This window comes from Podarcis erhardii (assembly GCF_964252035.2).
Source record: "Podarcis erhardii genome assembly, chromosome: 18".
Lineage (NCBI taxonomy): Eukaryota > Metazoa > Chordata > Lepidosauria > Squamata > Lacertidae > Podarcis > Podarcis erhardii.
This window is the reverse complement of record NC_138516.1, coordinates 7,675,588-7,695,637: the sequence shown is the minus strand read 5'-3', so window position 1 is coordinate 7,695,637 and position 20,050 is coordinate 7,675,588. Positions and strand designations below refer to the sequence as shown.

At 50.1% G+C, this 20,050-nt stretch overlaps 2 protein-coding genes across 2 annotated transcripts in view; both read left to right on the top strand.

Moving 5' to 3' along the window:
- LOC309333015 (uncharacterized protein) overlaps positions 1 to 15,083 on the top strand; it is a 56,798-nt gene extending 41,715 nt beyond the window's left edge. Inside the window, exon 3 of the transcript XR_014152352.1 lies at positions 14,906 to 15,083. The gene's annotated coding sequence lies outside the window, so the exon portion shown is untranslated. The remainder of the gene's footprint in view (positions 1 to 14,905) is intronic.
- Positions 5,902 to 14,093, top strand: CIMAP1D (CIMAP1 family member D; the record flags this gene model as incomplete). Its single annotated transcript, XM_081846435.1, has 4 exons — positions 5,902 to 6,031; positions 9,158 to 9,268; positions 12,182 to 12,295; positions 13,609 to 14,093. The coding sequence occupies exons 1-4, from the start codon at positions 5,980 to 5,982 to the stop codon at positions 14,091 to 14,093; spliced, it is 762 nt and encodes a 253-aa protein (XP_081702561.1). The 5' UTR covers positions 5,902 to 5,979.
- Positions 15,084 to 20,050: the final 4,967 nt, after the last annotated feature.

The following is a 20,050-nucleotide window of genomic DNA, read 5'->3' as shown; positions in this document are numbered from 1 at the left end:
AACATATCAGACAACACAGCGATTCTTCAAACAGCTCTTGTTTATTCACAGGCCAGAACAGAACAGGACTGAACTGAACGGTTCAGCCAGCCTGCTTATACAGAGCTGCAGTACCACGCGGGTGGCACTGTGGGATAAATCGCAGAGCCTAGGGCTTGCCGATCAGAAGGTCGGCAGTTCGAATCCCCGTGACGGGGTGAGCTCCCGTTGCTCGGTCCCTGCTCCTGCCAACCTAGCAGTTCGAAAGCACATCAAAGTGCAATTAGATAAATAGGTACTGCTCAGGCGGGAAGGTAAACGGCGTTTCCGTGCGCTGCTCTGGTTCGCCAGAAGTGACTTAGTCATGCTTGCCACATGACCCGGAAGCTGTACGCCGGCTCCCTCGGCCAGTAAAGCGAGAAGAGCGTCGCAACCCCAGAGTCGGTCACGACTGGACCTAATGGTCAGGGGTCCCTTTATCTTTCTTACCACGCAACTGTAACAACTTTCTGTAACTATCCAACCACTGAACGTCACTTTCAGTCCCTTATTTGCATATGTGGACCTGAGTGAAAACTATCTACGGTATCCCCCTGCTGGCCCAGGGTGAGAAATTCAGCATATAAATACATAAATATATACATACCTTCACCAGTATTGCAATCTCTTCCTACAAATTCCGAGGTGTATGTAACGTTGCTTCTACTCAGAGTAGGCCTGTTGAAATTAATGGGCTCAAGTTAGCGATCTCTGTTCTTTTCAATAAGTCTACTCTTGATAGGGCTAAGAGCAGAGACAATCCATTGTGTGAGGTTCTGGTCAACGTATCTGAAGGAAGGAAGGAAGGAAGGAAGGAAGGAAGGAAGGAAGGAAGGAAGTTTACTAATCACAAAGTCTATCATGCCATCTAAAGTTTTTCATAAAACTGTCTCTGCATGTGTCTCCCTCTCTCTTCCTCTCACTATGGTTCATTAAAATCCAGCTTTCAGCCAACTAACATTTTCAACTGATTCATCAAATCTATATTTATCGGGTCTGCGGTGATTAAAAAAGGTTATTACCTTCCGAAAGGTTCTGTCAAGTTTCTGAGTGGCTATGCCCAAACTGTCCTCTGGGCGGCACTGGTGTACAAATTCCAAAAACAATGAATGCTAAAAAGTTTTAACACGACTTGGGAATTAAACCCCCCCCACAAAAAAACATTTTGGTTGCATTAATATAATTTGCTTTTGCTTGCCAAATTACATTTGTGTAAAACTGCAAAATAGAAATCATTAAAAATGATGGCTAAGTACACACAGTTGTTGTTGTTGTTAAGCCACAATGAAATGTCTAGCCAACTTTTTTTTTTTGCTGCGACATTTATTACTGTTTTTGTTATTGTTGTTGCTGCTGCTATTATTCAATACATTTCTATATCGCTTTATATTTTAAAGGGAAAAAATCTCAAGGCGGTTTACAAGACATGAAAACCTCAAATAAAACAATCTGGAACTAAACAAAGTTTCAAGGAAAATATATCAGAGTGACATTTTGCTTTAAATGCCTACTATAAATGCCTACCTCATTTATACATATAAAAAGGTAAAGGACCCCTGGACGGTTAAATGCAGTCAAAGACGACTATGGGGTTGTGGCGCTCATCTTGCTTTCAGGCTGAGGGAGCTGGCGTTTGTCCACAGACAGCTTTCCGGGTCATGTGGCCGGCAGGACCAAACCGCTTCTGGCGCAATGGGACACCATGACAGAAACCAGAGCACATGGAAACACTGTTTACCTTCCTGCCGGAGTGGTACCTATTTATCTACTTGCGCTGGCGTGCTTTCGAACTGCTAGGTTGGCAGGAGCAGGGACCGAGCAACGGGAGCTCACCCCGTCGTCATGGGGATTCGAACCACTGACCTCCTGGTCAGCAAGCCCAAGAGGCTCAGTGGTTTAGACCACAGCGCCACTGTCAGGAGTGCATGCAGGAGCCAGGCCCTGTGACCAGTAGGGCTTCGCAGGACTGGGGCCTTCCTAAGTTTGTTCTGGAGAGGCAAGGTGCGGCCGCACAGGTGAGGTCGATTGGTAACTCACAGCACCTGGTGGCAAGAGCCGGGAAGGGATATAAGGTCAGCATTTCCCTTCGGCTCTTTGCCACAGCAACACGTTTCCTGCCTTGCTGTGTTTGGCTCCTTCCTTCCTGATCCTCGGACCTCGGCTTCTTGACTCCTTGCTCCTCAACCCTCGGACCCCTGACTTTGTGACTCCCTGCTCCTCGACCCTCGGACCCTTGACTTCGTGACTCCCTGCTCCTTGACCCTCAGACCTCGACTTTGTGACTCCTTGCTTCTCGACCCTCGGACCCTTGACTTCGTGACTCCTTGCTCCTTGACCCTCGGACCCCTGACTTTGTGACTCCCTGCTCCTCGACCCTCGGACCCTTGACTTCGTGACTCCCTGCTCCTCGACCCTCAGACCTCGACTTTGTGACTCCTTGCTTCTCGACCCTCGGACCCCTGGCTTCTTGACTCTCATTCCTGCTCCCACCCCGCCATCTTGCCCCCGGTCCCGACGTCCTCAACCGGGACTTCGATTGCCCGTAGACCGGACTGTGACAGCCACCCTGAGTCCCTAACTTCATTTATAGAGCTGGACTCCAGGAAGGCAGGGTGGTGTAGTGGTTAAAGTGTTGGACTAGGACCTGGGAGATCAGAGTTCGAATCCCCACTCCATCACAAAGCTCTCGGGGCTGACTTTGGAGTCAGTCGCAGCCTCTTCTCTTTCCTCGCAGGGTCGTTGTAGGAGGAGGAGGTTGAGCCATGTTGTATTTGGAGGGTGGCGGTGTTACTGAGGTTATGTGGGCAGCAGGGAGATTCCTGGAGACAGCCAGCATTCCACCTGCTATGCCAGTCCCAGCGATGAGTCTGACCTCAAAATTACCGCCCAACTCCAGCTTAATAGCAAGGGAAGATCCGCTGCCTATATTCCGCTTTAATGAGTAAACAAGGTGAGAAAACACAGAGTGGCTTCAAGTTGACTTCAGTAGAAGCAGCGACAATGGGAGTCGGCTGCCGAATCTGCCATGTCGGGCCCGCAGGACAAAGAATGCCAGAGGAGAAGGAACGTCGCCCGCCTGTCAAGCCTCAAGACTTCCAATTAGCTAAATTGGCAGCAGCAGTGCCCAAGTCGAGAGAAGAAAGGAGGGGAGCACACCACTAGAGCAAGGTGTTTTAAAACTTTTAATGAATGCCCCCGGGGGTGAAGTTTCCGAGGGCTCCGTGCGAGGTTTTCTTTCAGTAGATTGGCGTCAACGCTGACGAAGCTGCTAATTGGAAGATGCTCGGTAGGTTTGGCGGGGGTGGGGAAGGAGGGCTGACCGGGCTTCTCCAAGTCGGTGCCCCCACCTCCATATCCTGCTGGACCTCTAACTCCTCATCAGCCATACCCAGCTTGGCCAAAAACCGACTCTGGGCCCAGGCTACCAGAAAGATCATTATTCTCCCTGCCTGGGGGAAACACCGTTCTCAGTCCCACCACCCTCACAAGCGCATTGGGTAGGGACACAAGAGAGGGCCTTTTTGGTGTTGGATCCTCCCAGATGTCGTGTAGCCTTATTAGACTTTACTGATTGGTGGGGTCTGCGTTGCTCCTGGACGGGAGGAAGGAAGTCAAATGACACCGAGGGTTGGTTCAGAGAAAGAGTTCTTTATTTCTGCTCTCCGGCGCAGCAGAAAGGTACTTGCGTGGTGAGTCCACAGCAAGTCCAAAGAAATGAGAAATTTCATGCAGTATATATATCCTCCAGGCACCCTCTCCCCCCTTCCCCAGGAATCCAAGCATGTCAGCTTATACACGTAAGTTGACATCCATGACCATAAACAGATATCCCTGTCCCGGGACTCTTGACCATAAAAGGGTGTTCCTGTTCCTATACTCTTATCTTGGGGCAGGAGGTCACCAACTCTAAGAGGACTCCTGGTGCCGTTCCCGGGTCTCTTGTCAGACCTGAGAAGGTCTGTGCGTCTCTGTGGTCAGGATGTAAGAGAAGACCCAGACGTGCCATCCCTGCTCCACGGAACTGGCAAGGCCATCTATTGCCGTCACGGACTGATAAAGGAGAGGGCTTTGAGAACTTGTTTATACAGCTGGCTTTCTGTTTATACATTGACCCAAGAGCCCAAGTTAATGCATTTTAGAAATGCTCCCTTGGAGGAGGAAAAATGGCGATTTTGGGTCCCGTTTCAGACTGACTGCACAGAAACCCATTCCTTCAGTCGGAATTCCCTCCCTAGAGAAACCCGGCTGGCTCCTGCCTTGCCATATACCCGCTGCAGGCAGAGATCATTTTATTCCAACAGGCCCTGGAAAAGACCCTGATGTTGGGAAAGATGGAGGGCACAAGGAGAAGGGGACGACAGAGGATGAGATGGTTGGATAGTGTTCTTGAAGCTACCAGTGTGAGTTTGACCAAACTGCGGGAGGCAGTGGAAGACAGGAGTGCCTGGCATGCTCTGGTCCAGGGGGTCACCAAGAGTCGGACACGACTAAACGACTAAACAACAACAAGGTCTGGGCCAAATGAGATCCTAAAACAGGCAGAGATCAAGACACACAGCTGCCCGTTTGCAAGAGAAACAGTCACCTTATAAGGACGGCGTAATGAGCTTCCTAACGGAATGCATGCGAAGCACTTAAAAAAGTTCTATATCGGTGCCAAGTATTAGTGGTCCTAATTAGCATTAATAGCAGTAATTAGAATTAAATTAGAGCTGGGGCGGCATCACGCCGGCAGTTGGTGAGCTGAAACAGGAGCAGATCTCTTCAGAAGGAAATCATTAGGCATAAGAAGGGAGGCGGAAATGTCAAAATAAATAAATGAAGTAATGGCGTAAGAGACCACACCACAGATCGGTTAGCATCCGATTTGATAAAGAGGAAAATCTCCGCCTCTACCCCAGTATCAATACTATTAGGGCGTTCAAGGTAAAGGGACCCCTGACAATTAAGTCCAGTCATGTCCAACTCTGGGGTTGCGGCGCTCATCTCGCTCTATAGGCCAAGGGAACCGGCGTACAGCTTCCGGGTCACAGACCCTCACAGTCCCGTAGGTACAAGGGTCCTAGGCCGTATAGGGCTTTAAAGGTTAAAACCAGCACCTTAAACCTGATCCTGTACTCCACCGGGAGCCAGTGCAGCTGTTATAGCACCGGGTGAATGTGATCTTGCAGCGAAGACCCCATAAGGAGTCTCGCTGTGGCATTCTGCACCCGCTGGAGTTTCTGGGTCAGTCTCAAGGGTAGCCCCATGTAGAGCGAGTTACAATAATCCAGTCTGGAGGTGACCGTCGCGTGGATCACAGTGGCTAGGTCAGGGCGAGAGAGGCCAAGTCTTCTGAATCCCAGTTGCTGGAAACTGCAGAAGGCGAGAGCTGCGTTCGAATCCAGCTTTGGGTCCCCCCCCCCCAGGCACTGTGAGAAGAGAATGCCAGACTTGGTGGCCCGTTGGCTTGATCCAGCAGGGAGCTTTTTTGATGCTCTCTTTGTTTACCTGCCGCTCACCCGGCAGAAATATTTCGCGAGCGCAATGTCTAGAAACATGGAGCAACACAGCTCCCCGAGGGCATTTCAGCTGTCTGCGCCAGCGTTCCTTTTGTGCCACCATATCACTCTCTTCGGAAAGATCGGGAAGATACATTTACAGAGACAATCTCTCTCCGGCCACCTGCTGCGTATCCCCTTTCAGAGCATCCTTTTATCGACAGATCGCCGGCAACCCGAATGACATCTCGCCGTCCCTGACAGCGAGACGTGAGCAGGCGCAAAGTCACTTCTCTTCTTCCTCGCCGCGGGCCGGTCCACCTGGAGAGAGAGAGAGAGAAACTATTCTCTACTCGTGCAAACGCCTAAACATTTGAGTCTTACTGGCAAGAAAGGTGTGTGTGTGTTTTTCCTGGGTTGGGAGGACAGAGACAAGAAAGCATTATTGACCCCCGACGAACACCATATTTGCTGATCCAAGATGGAAGACTCCGGACTGAAAAAGATGCCAGCGATTGCTGCTCGCGAGACGGGTATGGAGGACCATTGCTTACTTTGTTTATACTGAACATAAAGGTAAAGGTAAAAGGACCCCTGAACATTAGGTCCAGTCGTGGCCGACTCTGGGGTTGCGGCGCTCATCTCGCTTTATTGGCCGAGGGAGCCGGCGTACAGCTTCCGGGGCATGTGGCTAGCAGGACTAAGCCGCTTCTGGCGAACCAGAGCAGCACATGGAAACGCCGTTTACCTTCCCGCCAGAGTGGTACCTATTTATCTACTTGCACTTTGACATGCTTTCGAACTGCTAGGTTGGCAGGAGCAGGAACCGAGCAATGGGAGTTCACCCCGTCGCGGGGATTCGAACCGCCGACCTTCTGATCGGCAAGTCCTAGGCTCTGTGGTTTAACCCACAGCGCCACCCGCGTCCCTTATACTGAGCATGGCAACGCACTAAACCCCTAAGCAGAGCAGTCTTTCAAATTGGTGTTAGTGGTGTGTCGCGCCAGGGCGCCGGCCTCTCAGGGGTGCCCTAGCGAGTAGGGGAGCTGCGCGGTTTCGCCAGCAGCCTCCCCTTTCCCTGCACTCCCGCCAGCTGTGCCACGCCAACTATATGGCTGGCGGGAGGTGTGCAGCTCCCTTCCCAAGCCTTTGCGGGAGGAGAGCGATCTCCGCAGAGGCTTAGGATGAAAGCTGCATGGCTGTAAAGAGCCCTACGCATATTATGGGCAGCTGGTCCAGCATTTCAGAAGTTTTAAAGTTTGCTTCTGGAATGGCAGACTAAAGATGAAGCGGTTAAATCTGTAATGATACACTGGGTAATAATAATAATAATAATAATAATAATAATAATGTTTTCTTATACCCCTCCCATCTGGCCAGGCCTCCCCAGCCAATCTGGGCAGCTCCCAACAGAATATTAAAAACACGATAAAACATCAAACATTAAAAACTTCCCTAAACATGGCTGCTTTCTGATGTCTTCTAAAAGTCAGATAGTTGTTTATTTCCTTGACATCTGGTAGGAGGGCGTTCCAATAGGGAGGGTGCCACTACCGAGAAGGCCCGGTAGGGATTTGGGCTAGAGATCTGGGGCACAGTATTCGATTTTCAGATTGGGAAAGGTCATGGAAAACTGACTTGAAATTCTCAGCATGTTGTACGCTGAAAGAAAACTGTATGAAAATGATGTACTGGTGGTATTTGACCCCTAGTAAGTTAGCAAAAATGTACAAGGACAAATACCTGCTGGGAATGGAAAGAAAAAGAAGGTACCTTTTATCATTTCTGAGGTAATAAAAGCATTCTGGGAGATGATATACAGTCGTGCCCTGTTTTGTGACTGGGATCCGTTCTGGAGCCCCGGCCGCCATGGACGTTCGCCAGAATGGACACTAGACAAGGAGGATGTTCGCAGAGGTATTACTGTATAATGGAATGGGTGGAAAATGTTTAAAATAACCTTTATGGAAAAAAACCAGAAGCTTTTTTATTAGGAGTTGTAGGTAAAGGTAAAGGTAAGGGGACCCCTGACCATTAGGTCCAGTCACGAACAACTCTGGTGTTGCGGCGCTCATCTCGCTTTACTGGCCGAGGGAGCCGGCGTACAGCTTCCGGGTCATGTGGCCAGCAGGACTAAGCCTCTTCTGGCGAACCAGAGCAGCGCATGGAAATGCCGTTTACCTTCCCGCCAGAGTGGTACCTATTTATCTACTTGCACTTTGAGGTGCTTTCGAACTGCTAGGTTGGCAGGAGCAGGGACCGAGCAACAGGAGCTCACCCCGTCACAGGGATTTGAACCACCGACCTTCTGATCAGCAAGTCCTAGGCTCTGTGGTTTAACCCACAGCGCCACCCGCGTCCCTAACCAGAGGTACCACTGTATATAAAAAAACAGAAGCTTTTTTATTGGGAGTTGTAGGTACTGATATCCCAAAGGACCATAAAAGACTTTTTATGTATGCGATGACAGCTGCACGGATCTTATGAGCCCAAAGTTTCTACCAAACATAGCTCTAGGAACTGCCGAGTTCAGCAGAACCTGAAAGGAGCTTGTCAATAGGATGATCAACAGCGCGAAATGTGCCTCTAAAAGCTTCTGGGGTCCACGTGGGGTGACTGGAGAGACCCCTGCTGCAGGAATTGAATGTGTGCCTTTTCCGGGTTTTTGGCGAGAGCGCCGGCCAAAGCTAGAGCTGTCTGCAATAATAGGCTGCTCTGGATTCTCTGTTGTAATTTGTGAGGCAGAGGAATTACGGGCAGGAGGGACGCGAAGGTGTTTCGCTGACGTTCTCCGAGGGCAGGAGAAAGTCTCTAGAAAGCCTCTCAGGGAGTTAGCAGTGGCAGGAACACAACTGAAGAACATTCTCCCTTTCCAAAGACCTTTGTTGGCAGGTTAAAGCCATGGTTTTCCCAGTAGTGATGTATGGAAGTGAGAGCTGGACCATAAAAAAGGCTGATCACCGAACAATGGATGCTTTTGAATTCTGGTGCTGGAGGAGACTCTTGAGAGTCCCATGGACTGCAAGAAGATCAAACCTCTCCATTCTGAAGGAAATCAGCCCTGAGTGCTCACTGGAAGGACAGATCCTGAAGCTGAGGCTCCAAGACTTTGGCCACCTCATGAGAAAAGAAGACTCCCTGGAAAAGACCCTGATGTTGGAAAAGATGGAGGGCACAAGGAGAAGGGGGCGACAGAGGACGAGATGGTGGGACAGTGTTCTCGAAGCTACCAGCATGAGTTTGACCAAACTGCGGGAGGCAGTGGAAGACAGGAGTGCCTGGCACAACTAAACGGACACGACTAAATGACTAAACGACTAAACAAAGACCTATTCCAAAGACGCGGGTGGCACTGTGGTCTAAACCACTGAGCCTCTTGGGCTTGCCGACTTGAAGGTCGGCAGTTCCATATCCCCGCGATGGGGTGAGCTCCCGTTGCTCCATCCCAGCTCCTGCCAACCTAGTAATTCAAAAGCACACCGGTGCAAGTAGATAAATAGGTACCACTACGGCGGGAAGGTAAACGGTGTCACCATGCAGTCTGGTTTCTGTCACGGTGTCCTGTTGCACCAGAAGCAGTTTAGTCCTGCTGGCCACATTCTTAGTCACTGAAACCTGTTTCTAAAATGTTTCCCCCCCCCCTTCATATACCATGCCAGGCCCTGGACCGGGATGTTACACCTTGCCTCCGACAGTTGGGTTTGTCAACCACGACTACACTCGATTCACCAGTCCAGCTTACTCCTTCCACCAGAGGTTGAAAAACAGACGTGAGTAGTTGAACCGCCGAGTGGTTACCTGTAAGGTAAAAGAGCAATTCTTCAGGAGGAAATTGTGGCTTCTATATGGGCTGTTGTTGCTTGAGTTGGTGGGTGGCAGTTGTTTACAGTGATTAGCTTTTGAATTGATGCTTTTGAATTATGATGCTGGAGGAGACTCTTGAGAGTCCCATGGACTGCAAGAAGATCAAACCTCTCCATTCTGAAGGAAATCAGCCCTGAGTGCTCACTGGAAGGACAGATCCTGAAGCTGAGGCTCCAAGACTTTGGCCACCTCATGAGAAGAGAAGACTCCCTGGAAAAGACCCTGATGCTGGGAAAGATAGAGGGCACAAGGAGAAGGGGACGACAGAGGATGAGATGGTGGGACAGTGTTCTTGAAGCTACCAGCATGAGTTTGACCAAACTGCGGGAGGCAGTGGAAGACAGGAGGGCCTGGCGTGCTCTGGTCCAGGGGGTCACGAAGAGGCGGACATGACTAAACGACTAAACAGCAACAGTGATTAGCAGCCATTTGTGAGGTGCTTTCTGGGTCAGAGAAGGACCCAGAAAGCTTCTTCGTGGCCTAGGTTCAATCTCCTCAGGGAGCAGGTGACTGGAAAGGCCCTTTTCAGTCAATGACTCTTATATTCAGGTTGGCTAATACAGTGCAGATGACACAACCTTGATGGCAGAAAGTGAGGAGGAATTAAAGAACCTTTTAATGAGGGTGAAAGAGGAGAGCGCAAAATATGGTCTGAAGCGCAACATCAAAAGAACTAAGATCATGGCCACTGGTCCCATCACCTCCTGGCAAATAGAAGGGGAAGAAATGGAGGCAGTGAGAGATTTGACTTTCATGGGCTCCATGATCACTGCAGATGGTGACAGCAGCCACGAAATTAAAAGACGCCTGCTTCTTGGGAGAAAAGCGATGACAAACCTAGACAGCATCTTCAAAAGCAGAGACATCACCTTGCCGACAAACGTCCATATAGTAAAAGCTATGGTTTTCCTAGTAGTGATGTATGGAAGTGAGAGCTGGACCGTAAAGAAGGCTGACCGCCGAAGAATGGATGCTTTTGAATTCTGGTGCTGGAGGAGACTCTTGAGAGTCCCATGGACTGCAAGAAGATCAAACCTCTCCATTCTGAAGGAAATCAGCCCTGAGTGCTCACTGGAAGGACAGATCCTGAAGCTGAGGCTCCAAGACTTTGGCCACCTCAGGAGAAGAGAAGACTCCCTGGAAAAGACCCTGATGTTGGGAAAGATGGAGGGCACAAGGAGAAGGGGACGACAGAGGACGAGATGGTGGGACAGTGTTCTCGAAGATACCAGCGTGAGTTTGACCAAACTGCGGGAGGCAGTGGAAGACAGGAGTGCCTGGCGTGCTCTGGTCCAGGGGGTCATGAAGATGGAGGGCACAAGGAGAAGGGGACGACGGAGGACGAGATGGTGGGACAGTGTTCTCGAGGCAGCAGTGCTACCAGCCATGCAACGGGCTGGGAAATTTCCAAAATGCTTCTGAATATTTCTTCCAGGAAGTTTAAACGACTGTCCAGATGTGGACAGATGTGCTGGAATGTGTGTGCATCGCACCCAAAGTCAGAACAGGAGAGTGCTTGCGGCGCAGCGGGATGAAGCGACGAAGCACAGGCCAAACTTTCCTAAAATCGCAGAAGGCGCGGTTAAAATTAGCACATGAAGAGGAATAAAAGGATGTACATGTTCTCAAAGTTAACGGAGCTTATAAAACAAATGAACATGACTGAAATGGAGACGAGATAAACAATTGACAGGTGGCATGAATAGCTGTCAGGATTCAAGTCTCCATGACAATTTTCAGAGATGGGGCCCACAAACGTCTCTCTGCACCTGGAAGCCCTTACCGAAAACAGTATCCAACTTTAGTACTGCTCAGAGTAGTCCCATTGAGATTAAAGGACCTGCGTGCATTTTTGTCAGTGAGTAATCTCTGACCGGGGTCGGATTTAGGTTTGATGAGGCCCTCAGCTACTGAAGGTCATGGGGCCCTTTCTCTGTCCAGCTGTTCTTTGACAACAACAAATTGTTGCTGTTTTTTGCATTGAATATATGCTGTATGGCAGCGGTCAGCAACCTAAGGCCCAAGAAGAGTTTGGATTTGATATCCTGCCTTTCACTCCCTTTAAGGAGTCTCAAAGCGGCTAACATTCTCCTTTCCCTTCCTCCCCCACAACAAACACTCTGTTTGAGGTGAGTGGGGCTGAGAGACTTCAGAGAAGTGTGACTGGCCCAAGGTCACCCAGCAGCTGCAGGTGGAGGAGCGGGGAATCGAACCCGGTTCCCCAGATTATGAATCTACCGCTCTTAACCACTACACCACACTGGCTCTGGTGTAGCTGGAAAAGGTCGTTTGACCAGGCCACGAGCCACCCCCCGAACTGAGCTGCCTGTTTGTGCGCGGCACTAAATCGGCACAGCGCAGCGTGGGGACTTGAAAATCATGTCTGTGTCTGCGCATGCGCAGGTGCTGAAAATCGCAGACGCGCACACGATCTAGCCCATGGAGGGATCTCTGCAGGATCGATCCAGCCCAGGCAAGATAAACTTTGCTGACCCCTGCTATATGGCAATGCAACCAGTCCATGCAGAATGTAGGCACCCTATATATGGAAAGGAGCAAAGCAGTGATATTTTAGGGAGCAGGCGGGGCCCTTGACTTCCATCTTGGAGCTGCTGTATGTAGGTTTTGTAATAAACGAAAACCTGTCCTTATTCCCTTATGAGAGCCCTCATAGAGTCCTTTGTAGGTTCTCCATCGGTCGGAGGAAAAAACAGAGGCCAACCAGAGAATATTGAGGTATGCTGTCCCTCTCCAGGTGTACCCATTGTTTTGTCTCGTCTTCTAGTATATCCGCTGTTGTTGTTTTTCCTCCTCTCCAGTAGACCTGAAGGATTCAAGTCCTGGGCCGTGTTACTTTGTGCACCCTGAGCTCACACGCTTTGGCCGGGCGAAGGGACCTTCCTATTCCATGCTGGCAAGAGCGAGACCCCCAGGTAAGTGGGCAGGCGGGCTTTGGGAACACCCATGAAAAGGAGAGCATGCAAGATAAGGGGAGGTTGGGTACCGACTAGATTGCTGCGAGATGCTTAGGCTGGGGCTGCCCTTGGAGATGGCATAAAGGTTGCAGCTGGTTCAAAACGCAGCGGCTAGACTATGAGCTTTACCAGGCTGCCGGTTTGTTTCTGGGCCCAATTCTGGTGCTCATCTGGGCCCAATTCTGGTGATCAGCAATTCCTCCACGCTCAGAGGCTTAGGCTGGTGCTGGCCTTGCAGGAGAGGGTCTCGAAGTGGGAGATCTCCCTTCAAAGTGCTTCTGGTATCTTCATCGTACTGCTTTCAGCAAACTGCTGACGACAGACCTTTTTACCCTGGCTTTTGACACTTGAGATGTATATTTGGTGACAGAGAGGGGCCGCCAAGACCACATAATGCCGGTCCTGAAAGGCCTCAATTGGCTCCCAGGACATTTCCGAGTACAATTCAAAGTACTGGTGCTGACCTTGAAAGCCCCAAACGGTTTTCACCCCCATCGTTCAGCCCAGACACTGAGGAGCTTCTGGCGGTTCCCTCCCTGCGAGAAGTGAGGTTACAGGGAACCAGGCAGAGGGCCTTCTTGGTGGTGGCTCCCACCCTGTGGAACACCCTCCCATCAGATGTCAAGGAAATAAACAACTATTTTACTTTTAGAACCCCATAGTCACCTTTGACTTAACCGTCCAGGGGTCCTTTGCCTTTTTTTTTACTTAGTAATAATTCGACTCCTGGGACGCGGGTGGCGCTGTGGGTTAAACCACAGAGCCTAGGGCTTGCCGATCAGAAGGTCGGCGGTTCGAATCCCCGCGATGGACGGGGTGAGCTCCATTTGCTCAGTCCCTGCTCCTGCCAACCTAGCAGTTCGAATGCACGTCAATGTGCAAGTAGATAAATAGGTACCACTCCAGCAGGAAGGTAAATGGCGTTTCTGTGCGCTGCTCTGGTTCGCCAGAAGCGGCTTCGTCCTGCTGGCCACATGACCCGGAAGCTGTACACCGGCTCCCTCGGCCAGTAAAGCGAGATGAGCGCCGCAACCCCAGAGTCGGTCACGACTGGACCTAATGGTCAGGGGTCCCTTTACCTTAATTCGAGCCCTACATTGGGCATAAGATTCCTGCATTGCTGGGGGTTGGGCTGTATGACCCACGCGACCCCTTCCAACTCCTCAATTCCACAACTCAGCTCTGTGCGAAGCTACTTCCTGTTCTCCGACCACTACACCATGCTGCCTCTGTGCCCAAGCTGTGTTCAATGGTGTGTATTTTCCCTCCAGGTCTGCCCCAGACCCCTGGGCCGGGGACGTACAGCCCCGAGAGGGCCCCTCCTCCGTCGCAGCAGAGACCGCCTTCCTTTTCCATCGGGGCCCGCACCAAAAGCCGCCTGGTGGACCCCGTCCCAGCCCCCAACAGCTACACCCTCCCCTCGCTGCTTGGCCCGCGGGTGCCTAGCAAGCCCTCGAGTCCATCCTTCACCATCCGTGGCTGGAACGCCAAGGGGAGCTACGCCGAAGACCTCTCCCAGACCCCCGGCCCGGGGCGTTACAACACCACGGACCCCAGCGTCTATCTCTGTCGGCCCCCGTCTTTCTCCATGTTGGGGAGGTTGAAGAAGCCCACACAGGTCTCCCACACCCTGGGCCCCGGGGCCCACAGCCCGGAGAAGGTCAAGGTTCATAGGGCGAGAGCTCCTTCCTATTCCCTTGGGGTCCGCCACTCAGAATTCCTCATGCCCCTCATCACAGATGTTCCAGAATGGTAGAATCAGGGACTGGCTGGGCACAGAAGCCAGTGCCTCACCCGTCGCACATCTAGGAAATGCGGATGATACCCAGCTCTACCTCTCTTCCAAATCAGAACCAGTGAAGGCGGTGAAGGTCCTGTGTGAGTGTCTGGAGGCTGTTGGAGGATGGATGGTGGCTAACAGATTGAGGTTGAATCCTGACAAGACAGAAGTACTGTTTTTGGAGGACAGGGGGCGGGCTGGAGGATTCCCTGGTCCTGAATGGGGACACTGTGCCCCTGAAGGACCAGGCCTGGTGGTTAGTTTGGACTCACAGCTGTCCATGGAGGCACAGGTTAATTCTGTGTCCAAGGCAGCTGTTTACCAGCTCCATCTGGTACGCAGGATGAGACCCTTCCTGCCCGTGGACTGTCTTTCCAGAGTGGTGCATGCTCTGGGTTATCTCCCGCTTGGACTACTGCAATGCACTCTACGTGGGGCTACCTTTGAAGGTGACCCGGAAACTGCAATTAATCCAGAATGCGGCAGACAGACTGGTGACTGGGAGCGGCCTCCGAGACCACATAACACAGGTCTTGAAAGACCTACATTGACTCCCAGGACGTTTCCGAGCACAATTCAAAGTGTTGGTGCTGACCTTTAAAGCCCTAAACGGCCTCGGTCCAGTATATCCGAAGGAGCGTCTCCACCCCATCATTCTACCCGGACACTGAGGTCCAGCACCGAGGACCTTCTGGCGGTTCCCTCACTGCGAGAAGCCAAGTTATAGGGAAGCAGGCAGAGGGCCTTCTCGGTAGTGGCGCCCGCCCTGTGGAACGCCCTCCCACCAGATGTCAAAGAGAAAAAGAACTACCAAACTTTTAGAAGACATCTGAAGGCAGCCCTGTTTAGGGAAGCTTTTAATGTTTGATGTATTACAGTATTTTAATATTTTTTTGGAAGCCGCCCAGAGTGGCTGGGGAAACCCAGCCAGATGGGTGGGGTATAAATAATAAATTATTATTATTATTATTATTATTATTATTATTATTATTATTATTATGAGAGACACAGACTGATTCAAAGCTGCAATGATATACTGGGCAAAGGATTTGAGAATGAATGGGCGAATGAATCTTTATTTGTGTAAGCCATCGGCCATTGCAATAAAACAACAATGCGATATACAAAGAATGGAAATAAAAAGTCAATTGTATAAAATACATTTTAGGGTTTTGAGTCAATAGTCAAATAGTGGATCTTATTCTGATTGCCCCAGCTAAAAACCTTGCGGCCTTTGCTGTCACCTGCTCCTCTTGATCTGCCAAGAGAAAGGACACTGGGGCAGTGGTTGGGTGACATGGAATGGACAATAAAAGAGAGGTGATAATCTCATTCCTGTTGTCTTTGTCCATGGAGTTTTCTTGGCAGGGATACTGGAGTGGCATGCTGGTTTCTGCTCCAGGTGGATCATGTTTGGTCAAAACTCTCCACTACGACCTGTCCATCTTGGGTGGCCCTGCGCGGCATAGCTCATAGCTTCTCTGAGTTATTCAAGCCCCTTCGCCACGGCAAGGCAGTGATCCATGAAGGGGATGAAAGATGGAGGGCACAAGGAGAAGGGGATGACAGAGAACGAGGTGGTTGGACAGTGTTCTCGAAGCTACCAGCATGAGTTTGACCAAACTGCGGGAGGCAGTGGAAGACAGGAGTGCCTGGCGTGCTCTGGTCCAGGGGGTCATGAAGAAGTGGACACGACTAAACGACTAAACGACAACACAATCTTATTCCTCGTCTTTATAAAGAGGGCAAGCCAAAATCCTAGCTGCTGTTGTAGCATACCTAAATAGATTTTTCTGAGACCTAGCTACTTCCTCCTGTGCCATTCCCAAAATAAGTGTCTCTGGTTGTTTGGGTGTGTGTGTGTGTCTTTTAAACATGTTTTTCATCTTGTTATATATCATCTCCCAATTTTCTAACTATTTTGCATGTCCACCACATGTGGAAAAAAGTTCCTTCTGTTTCCAACACAATGACACAGTCCGTACCAGAGAAGAATGGCAGATTAAACTAATGGACTATGCAAAGATGGCAAAACTGACCGGAAGAATCAGGAATCAGGAAGACCAACATTTCAATAAGGAAATGGGGGAAAATATACAATTTACATATATATATGGGTGACGCGGGTGACGCTGTGGGTTAAACCACAGAGCCTAGGGCTTGCCGATGAGAAGGTTGGCGGTTCGAATCCCTGCGATGATGGGGTGAGCTCCCGTTGCTTGGTTCCTGCTCCTGCCAACCTAGCAGTTCGAAAGCAGGTCAAAGTGCAAGTAGATAAATAGGTACCGCTCCGGCGGGAAGGTAAACAGCATTTCCTTGCGCTGCTCTGGTTCGCCAGAAGCGGCTTAGTCCTGCTGGCCACATGACCCGGAAGCTGTACGCTGGCTCCCTCGGCCAATAAAGCGAGATGAGCGCTGCAACCCCAGAGCGGTCCACGACTGGACCTAATGGTCAGGGTTCCCTTTACCTTTACCTATATATATAAAATCATTGCAAGCGATTAAAATTATTAGTAGTATTGGAATGATGCTTGTAGTTAAACATTGGGCTGTGGTTTTATTGGAGATTTAATAGAATTGGATTAAGATGCAGAAGAAGATGCAGAAGGAAAAGTTAACATAAGGGTAAAAGAAAGGGAAAGGGAAAGGACCCCTGGACGGTTAAGTCCAGTCAAAGGCAACTAGGGGGTTGCGGCGCTCATCTCGCTTTCAGGCCGAGGGAGCCGGCGTTTGTCCGCAGACAGCTTTCCGGGTCATGTGGCCAGCAGGACTAAACCGCTTCTGACGCAACGAGACACCGTGACGGAAACCAGAGCACATGGAAATGCTGTTTACCTTCCTGCCGCATTGGTACCTATTTATCTGCTTGCGCTGGCGTGCTTTCGAACTGCTAGGGTGGCAGGAGCAGGTACCGAGCAACGGGAGCTCACCCCGTCATCGCGGGGATTCGAACCGCCGACCTTCTGATCGGCAAAGCCCTAGGCTCTGTGGTTTAACCCACAGCGCCACCCGTGTCCCTTAAGATAAGGACCTACAAATGGGAGGAGGGATGTCCAAGGGAACTTACAGGGTTTGTTTTATTTATTTGTTTGATGTATGTCTGTAAATCTGAAAATTTAAATGATTTGGTGTTGTTTTTTAAGAGCAAAATGGCACAAAACCTCTGGCAGAGGAGTAATTAATTCATCACTTGCTTTCTTCCTCCCTCCCTGTGACCTGCCGAGGAGAACAGCTCTCACCTGTTTTTTTTTGGCCTGTGACTGCGCTGCAAACTCAGAATAGTACGGCATCTCTCTCTCTCTCTCTCTCTCTCTCTCTCTCTCTCTCGCTCTCTCGCTCTCTCGCTCTCTTGCTCTCGCTCTCTCCGCCAGAAGATAATCTGAGCCTCCGAGACGACAGGCCAGCTTTCTTCAAGCACCAGAGCATGTCCACCTTCTGACTGTGATTCTCTTTAATGAACTGTCCTTGATCCACTCTGAAGATAGCAGGGGCTTAGGGAGCCAAAGATTTGGCTGCTTGCAGAATTACGATGCCTATCCTGCTGGCAAAGCAAGGGGCAAGCAGGCCTGGTCTCCGAAACCAGAGGCTTACGGCGGATTCGCAGCAGCCTTTTTTTGCTGGGGGGTCAGGGGGACGCTCACGGGGGGGGGGGGGAGTCCTAGCAAGGCAGGCAGACGCACACCCTGTTTTCCAGACATATCAATTCCACGATGTTGTGCTGCCGAACGCCGTTTGCCTTTTAGTTGTGTGTCAACGAAACCACTGACTGTCTCGCCAGAGTGGTGCATGCTCTGGTTATCTACTGCTTGGACTACTGCAATGCGCTCTACGTGGGGCTACCTTTGAAGGTGACCCGGAAACTGCAACTAATCCAGAATGTGGCAGCTAGACTGGTGACTGGGGGCGGCCGCCGAGACCATATAACACCGGTCTTGAAAGACCTACATTGGCTCCTAGTATGTTTCCGAGCACAATTCAAAGTGTTGGTGCTGACCTTTGAAGCCCTAAACGGCCCAGTATCCCTGAAGGAGCGTCTCCACCCCCATCGTTCTGCCTGGACACTGAGGTCCAGCTCCGAGGGCCTTCTGGCGGTTTCCTCCCTGCAAGAAGTGAGGTTACAGGGAACCAGGCAGAGGGCCTTCTCTGTGGTGGTAGAACGCCCTCCCTTTAGATGTGAAGGAAATAAGCAGCTATCCTATCTTTAAAAGACATCTGAAGGCAGCCCTGTTCAGGGAAGTTTTTAATATTTAACGCTGTATTGTTTTTAATACTTGATTGGGAGCCGCCCAGAGTGGCTGGGGAAACTCAGCCAGATGGGCGGAGTATAAATAATAAATTATTATTATTATGCGTTTGCAAAGCTAAGCAGGGTCAGGTATGGATTCAGATTGGATGGGGGACGAAGTGTTGACATTCCTGCATTGCAGGTGGTTGAGCTGGATGACCTTTTGGGTCCCTTTCACCTTTACAATTCTATGGTTCTTAAATTTAGTCCATTGTGTGTTTGTTATTATTTTTTAAAAGCATTCTCCTGACTCAGAAAACCCAAGGGAGGCCAGTTGACTTCAAAGCTGGATGAAACCGAAGTCAAATAAATTTAAGACCAACCCCTGATTTTTGCACCTTCCTCCCCTTTTCTAAGCAATCAGAAGTTTATTTTATCTTTATCTACAAAGGAACCACCATTTTTCAAGGCAACTCCCATCACAAGCCTGACAAATCAGCAACTCTACAATCAAATATAGTGAATGTCTTTATCTGATGGCAACATTTACCGTATTTTTTGCTCTATGAGACTCCCTTTTTCCCTCCTAAAAAGTAAGGGGAAATGTGTGTGCGTCTTATGGAGCGAATGCAGGCTGCGCAGCTATCCCAGAAACCAGAACAGCAAGAGGGATCGCTGCTTTCACTGCGCAGCAATCCCTCTTGCTGTTCTGGCTTCTGAGATTCAGAATATTTTTTTTCTTGTTTTCCTCCTCCAAAAACTAGGTGCGTCTTGTGGTCTGGTGCGTCTTATAGAGCGAAAAATACGGTATTCTCTTGTTTTTCCTCTTTCATTGCAGTTGTGGTCCACAACATCGAGAAGACACCAGGTCATTGAGGCGGCAAACTCTGTGCAAGGGCCCAGGTTGAGCTGTGTCATTTTGAGAGGGGGGCAGAGACGAATCCTGGTGACAGCTCTCCCGGAGGCCAGGAAGAATTAGTCCGCTTTGCCCCCAAATGGCAACAGGATAACCTGCCATTTGGCCTCCTCATGCTTAAAAAGAGGCAGTGCCATGCAGTGGTTAGAGCGTCAGAGACCAGGGTTTGAACATCACGGTGCTCGCTGGGTCTCGATCATTTCCCTGAATACAGCCGTACCCTGCTTCTCAAACGCTTTGTGACCCGGATGTTTTGGCTCCCAAAACGCCGCAAAATCGGAAGTGAGTGTTCTGGCTTGCGAACTTTTTTTCGGAAGCCGAACATCCGACACGGCTGCTTCCTGCGGCCAATCAGAAGCCACGATTTGGTTTCCGAACATTTTCAGAAGCCGAATGGACTTCCAGAACACATTCTGTTCAAGAACCAAGGTACGGCTGTAACATCTTTTAGATAACCAAGCAGAAATATGGTTACAGTGGTACGTTGGGTTACATACGCTTCAGGTTACAGATGCTTCAGGTTACAGACTCCGCTAACGCAGAAGTAGTACCTCGGGTTAAGAACTTTGCTTCAGGATGAGAACAGGAATTGTGCTCTGGCGGCGCGGCAGCAGCGGGAGGCCCCATTAGCTAAAGTGGTGCTTCAGGTTAAGAACAGTTTCAGGTTAAGAATGGACCTCCAGAACGAATTAAGTACTTAACCTGAGGTACCACTGTATATGAAACCCTTAAGGTAAAACAAAAAAACCAACACACCTGAATCTTTAAAGTTTCCATAATGAAAAATAATACT